This window comes from Stegostoma tigrinum, chromosome 25 (assembly GCF_030684315.1).
Source record: "Stegostoma tigrinum isolate sSteTig4 chromosome 25, sSteTig4.hap1, whole genome shotgun sequence".
In the NCBI taxonomy this organism is placed as follows: Eukaryota; Metazoa; Chordata; class Chondrichthyes; order Orectolobiformes; family Stegostomatidae; genus Stegostoma; species Stegostoma tigrinum.
This window is the reverse complement of record NC_081378.1, coordinates 18538504-18544503: the sequence shown is the minus strand read 5'-3', so window position 1 is coordinate 18544503 and position 6000 is coordinate 18538504. Positions and strand designations below refer to the sequence as shown.

Genomic DNA, 6000 nt, shown 5'->3' with positions numbered 1-6000 from the left:
CAGACGTACAAGCACAGAAAACTGCAATGAACAGGGCAGACAGATTCTGAGGAAGATTCACTCGACCAGAAACATTAACTCTGTTTTCTCTCCACAGATGCTGCCAGGCCTGCTTTGTTTTGCCAGCAAATTTCTATTTTTGTGTCTGATTTGCACGATCCGCAGTTTTTTCGGGTTTTATTCAATAATTAATGCAAAATCATGCGTCGAAGGATGATCAGAAAAGCAACGACTTTTGAGACCTACTGGGTGATAGGACCCAGGGATAGGAACGTTTTTCTCCAGCCGGACCGTTTGCAGTAGCTGCTGTGCTCCAGTCGGAGGGGATAAGGAGTAGTACGTTGAAAATGGCCGCCGCTGCGGGAAAGGGGCTGGCGGCGGTTAACGGTCGTTTGACAACGGTGTTTGTACGAAATCTGCCCGCGACTGCGGATGGCGAGCGACTGGGAGAGATTTACAGCGAGCTGGGGCCGATCAAACATTGCTTCGTGGTAAAAGAGAAAGGTGAGGGGGGAGGGGGGTGAAACACGTGGTGAAGGGACAAGCACGGCGCTGAGAAATGATGGTGTTTCGCTCATGTTCCTTTACCTGCAACGATGATGTCCCCGTTGACCGCTGGTTTCAGACTGGACGTTATCGGTACATCTTGGCATCATGTTCCACCCCCTGTACAGTACACAAAGGGCCCGCCCCCTTTCCCTGGTTCGCCCGATTTTGCTGAAATCTTTCTAATTTCCAGAGAAAGCGGAGAGATAGGCTTAACCATTCGCGTGGGAAGGGCTTATAGAAACATAGAATGGTCGCAGTGTACAAGGACCATTAGGCTCATGGCATTTGTGCCGATTCTAAGCAAGAACACCTCGGCAAGTTCCTCTCCCCTCAGAGTTAGTAAGAACTGCCGATGCTGCCTGGCCTCCTGTGTTCCTCTCGCTCCACACTGTGTTATCTCGGGTTCCTCGCCCGTGCCTTTCTCCCATAGCCCTGCAATTCCCAGCCCCCGCCCCCCACCATTTTCAGATGCCTTTCTAATTCCCTTATGAAAGCCACAATTGAATTTGCTTTCACCACTCTCTTAAAGAGTGCATTCAGGTTCAGTTAACAGTCAGCAGTTGTTCCTCATGGTGGATCTTTCACAAGTCGTCCTGAATTGCCATGTCCTGATTCTCAGCCAATCCACAAATGGGAACGGTTTTTCTATTATTCTGTAACTAGTCTATATGCCTCATAATTTTGAACAACTCTTCTGCAACAGTGGTTGTGTCAGCCTTGCAGAAGAGTATTTGCATTTTAATGAAAAGTGATTTACAATGTGATCATGAGCAGATAATCATGTTTGTGTGTGCCTAATGTTGATTACGGAATGGATATTGGCACATCACTCTTCAAAAAAAATCAGCAATGTTTCTCACTAATCTAGCAATCTGTCTCTGACCTCTTGAGATTTTCAATTATATTCCCTCTTACTCATAATGCGTCTGAATTTTTGGTCATCTGCAAATTTTGAAGTTATGCCGTGTACACCCAAGTCTAGATTATTGATGTATTTCAAGAAAAGCGCTGTCCTCATATCACAGTCTGGGAAACAGTGGTGTTTACTTTCCTCCCGTACAAAAACTAACTGTTCACCACTACTCTATTTCCTGTCACTGACTTTATATCTCTACTGTCACTATAATTTTTATTACAGGCTTCAACTTTGCTGGCAAGTCTAATATGTGACCACAATTGCTATCCTCCAGTCATCTGGCACTATTCCTGCAGACAAGGACGAGTTAAAGATCAATGCCAAAGGCTCGGCAATCTCCTCCCTGGATTCCCCGAGGATCCGAGGATAAATCCCATCCGGCCCAGGGGTCATAGCTATCTTCACCTTCTGTAGGATTTCAAATACCTTCTTGAAGTGCATCACATCACATATACATCACATCAATCACAAGAACCTTGCCAACTCTGTTATATCATCAAGAATGCAGTCAAGTTGGGTAAACTCAATTAAAAATGTCCAGATTATTGTTTCTAAAAGCTTTCACAGTACGCATCACTTTAGTAGCATCTCTTTTCAAGGAAAGGACAGGTACAGAATACTAATTTAGTAACTCAGCCATGCCCTCTGCCTGTGTGAACAACCTTCTGGTCGTTCTTCATCTCCACACCTCTTGCTACCCTTTTGAATTTACAGAAGGTTTTGCATCCTTCAATATTACTTGCTGGTATCTTATATTCTCACTTTGTCTCATTGAAACTTACCGAATACTTACCAGGCCAGTCTGTATTATGAGTGGACATGTTTCTACTAGTAGGAGAGACTACAACCCTAAGGCACAGCCTAAGTGTGAAGGGATGGCCATTTAGAATGGAGATGAGGAGGAATTTCTTAGCCAGAAGGTGGTGAATCTGTGCACCTCATTACCACAGAAAGCAATGGAGTCCAAGTCATTGATTGTATTTAAGACAGAGGTAGAGAGGTTCTTGACTGGTATTAGGATTGTGTAAATTGGATTGAAACGGTAGTAATAAGCCAGATTATTTGTCTTGCTTTTTGTGCATAGCAACATAACTGGGCTTTATTGAACATAGAACACTACAGCGCAGTACAGGCCCTTTGGCCCTCGATGTTGCGCCGACCTGTGAAACCAATCTGAAGCTCATTATTCCACTTTGTTGGGTAGGTGTCAGTGTTTTAGCTGTATCAGAATAGCTTTGCCAGGGTGTGGCGAGTTCTGGAGCACGTCTTCAGTATTTTTGCTGGAATGATGTCAGGGCACATTACTGCAAAGACAATCAGCAGGCTCAGCCTGACAAATGTGATGCTGGGAGCCTGAGGTTGTAGGCTGACATGGATCACCTGCTTGGCATTCTTGGCTGAAGGTGGATGCAAATACATTTGCCTTGTCTTTTGCACTAATGTGGTAGACTGCTCTATCGTTGAGAATGGAGATATTTGTGGACTGTCCTTTCCATTTCTTTTTTAATGAACGACTGAATGAGGCAATCCATAATGTTTAAAACTGATCCATTGATTATGGGACCAGTTAGCCCTGTCAGTTCCATGCTGCTTGCAGTTTGTGTCCAAGTAGTTCTGTTTTGCAGTTTCTTCAGGTTATCACCTCAGCTTTTATTAGGTTAGGTGCTTATCCTCACATACCCTCCAACAGTCTTCGACTTGCAGAAGTCATTGCTGTGCACAGAACTCAGATCAGCACAGCGAGTAAGAAATGCTGAGGGAACACTGATTTTGCTCCAATTGCCGTATCTTTGCCAGCTGACTTCACTTATCAATATCTTTTTGTCACCTGCTTATGTCCTCTTTACAACTTAATTTTCTATCTATCATCGTGTCGTCAGCAAATTTGGCAAACCATATTTTTTGTCTCTTCGCCCAAATCATTTGTATAAATTGTAAACAGTTCAGATCCTAATGCTACACAGACTACTCACGACATCATGCCAACCTGAAAAGACCCATTTCTGCCTACTGTCTACTTTCTGTTAGCCAGCCAATCTTTTATCTATGCCAATATGCTACTTCTTACAAAATTAGCTCCTATTTTCCATAATATCAGTTGACATGGCTCTTCATCAAATGCATTCTGGAATTCTTAAGTACGGCACGTCCACTGGTTCCTGTTATCCACAACACAAGTTACTTCTTCAATTAATTCCAACTGATTGGTTGAAAATTTCCATTTCACAAAATCATGATGACCACACCTGAACACATTAAACTTATGCTCTACTATTACTTCTTTCATAGTAGTTGTTAATATCTTCCCGACGACAGATGTTAAATGAACTAGCATATTGTTTTCTTTGTTTTTGACCAACAGAGCTATGTTTCCTATCTTCTAATCTGTTGAGTCCTTCTCTGAATCTAGGGAGTTTTGGAAAGTTAAAACGAAAGCATCAACTATTTCACCTGCAACAATTTTTAAGACGCTAGGATGAAGTTCATTAGGACCTAGGGACTGGTTAATCCGCAGCTGTAACTGTTTGTTCAATGCCATTTCTGCAGTAATTGTAATTTACTGGTGTTCCTCCCTCACGTTTCCTGATTTATAGCTGTTTCCAGAAGGTTACATGTATCCTCTATAGTGAAGACTGTCATTTTTTAAATTTTCCATTTCCATTATATAAATTGTTTTAGGACCTATGCTCACTTTTTAAATTCTTTCTTTGTAAAATATTTATAGAAACTTTCAGCATGTGTTTTTTTATATTTCAAGCAAGCTTCCTCTTGTACTCTAATTTTTCCATCCTTATTAATTTTTGTTTCAGTAATGCTTTGCTGATTTTTATATTCTATCCAATCTCCTGACCTATCTTTGCAAACTTATATGCCTTTTTTCCACTTGGGTCTGTGGTGGTCTGTTGCTTGGAATATATCTAATCTGCATATCCTGAAATATTCCATTTAAGGTCTGCTACTGCATCTCTCTTGACCAAAGCTTTAGTCTAATTTCCCATTTAACTTCAGCCAACTCTGCTTTTATTCCGTCATAAGTGCCCTTGTTTAAGTCTTAAAACATATGCTATCCGTGAACATCAACTAAATTAGAAAACTTCAAATGTTTGGCTCAGGTGTGTTTGTCCTCAATCAAACCGGTTGGCAGGATTTCTCATGGTGCAGTGTGATGCTTTGTCTGTGCTGCCATCCACTGTTCACATTCAAATCATTTATATAAATAACAAAAAGCAGTGGACCCAGCACCAATCCTTGTAGCTCGCCACTGGTTGCAGACCTCTGGTTTGATAAGCAACCCTCCACCACCATCCTCTGTGCGAGTCTTTTGAGCCAGTTCTGTATCCAAATGGCTAGTTCTCTCTGTATTCCATGTGATCTAACCTTGCTAACCAGTCCACCGTGAGGAACCTTGTTGAATGCCTTGTTGAAGTCCATACAGATTATGTCTACCACTCTGCCCTCATCAGTTCTCTTGTTGCTTCTTCAAAAGACTCAATCATGTTGACTATCACTAATCAGCCCTTACTTTTCCAAATACATGTGACTGCTGTCCCTCAGGATTCCCTCCAACAACTTGCCCAATATCAATGTCAGGCTGACTGGTCTATAGTTGCCTTGCTTTTTCTTACCACCTTTCTTAAATATTGGCACCATGTTAGCCAACCTCCAGTCTTCCGGCACCTCCCCTGTGGCTATTGGTAAGACTATCTCAGCAAGGGGTCCAGCAAATAGTTCACCAGCTTCCCACAGAGTTCTAGGTTATACCTGATCAGGTCCTGGGGATTTATCCACCATTGTGCATTTTAAGTCGTTCGGCACGACCTCCTCTGTAATACGGACATTTTTGAAGATGTCACTATTTATTTCCCCTGTTCTCTATCCTCCACAACCTACCATAAAAGTAAACACTGATGCAAAATTCTCATTTAGTATCTCCCCCATCTCCTGCAGCTCCACAGATAGGCGGCCTTGCTGATCTTTAAGGGGCGCTTTTGTCTCCCAAGTTACGCTTTAGTCCTTAATGTATTTTATAAAATCTCTTTGGATTCTCCTTAATCCTATTTGCCAAGCTAACACGTGTCTCCTTTTTGCCCTCCTGATTTCCTTCTTAAGTTTACTCCTCCTATCTTTATACTCTTCTCAGGATTCACTTGATCTCTGCTGTCTATAAATGACATATGCTTTCTTCTTTTTCTTGACCAAAATCTCAACTTCTGTCGTCATCCAGCATTCCGTACACCTACCAGCCTTGCCCTTCGCCCGAACAGGAACATACTGTCTCTGGACTCTCATCATCTCACTTTTGAAGGCTTCCTATGTTCTGGCCATGCCTTTACCTGCAAACATCTGTCTCCAATTAACTTGTCGCTTGTCTTGGCTTTCAAAGTTGAATTTTGTGTCAGAATCATAAATCCATCAACAATAGTGTATTTACTACATGGATTTCTGGCCCAAATGGCTGTGGCAAGATTAACTTGAACCAATTATACAAATCCAGCAATTTTATGACACAATGGGAAAGTTGCTGTGTGGTGATG

General features: G+C 42.1%; 1 protein-coding gene across 2 annotated transcripts in view; it reads left to right on the top strand.

Annotated features, from left to right (window-relative positions):
- Positions 1-328: 328 nt before the first annotated feature.
- Positions 329-6000, top strand: part of rbm28 (RNA binding motif protein 28) — a 39189-nt gene continuing 33517 nt past the window's right edge. For both annotated transcript variants that reach the window (XM_048553924.2, XM_048553923.2), the window contains exon 1: positions 329-504. In XM_048553924.2, the coding sequence (XP_048409881.1) occupies positions 348-504 (157 nt within the window). In that variant the 5' untranslated portion in view covers positions 329-347. The remainder of the gene's footprint in view (positions 505-6000) is intronic.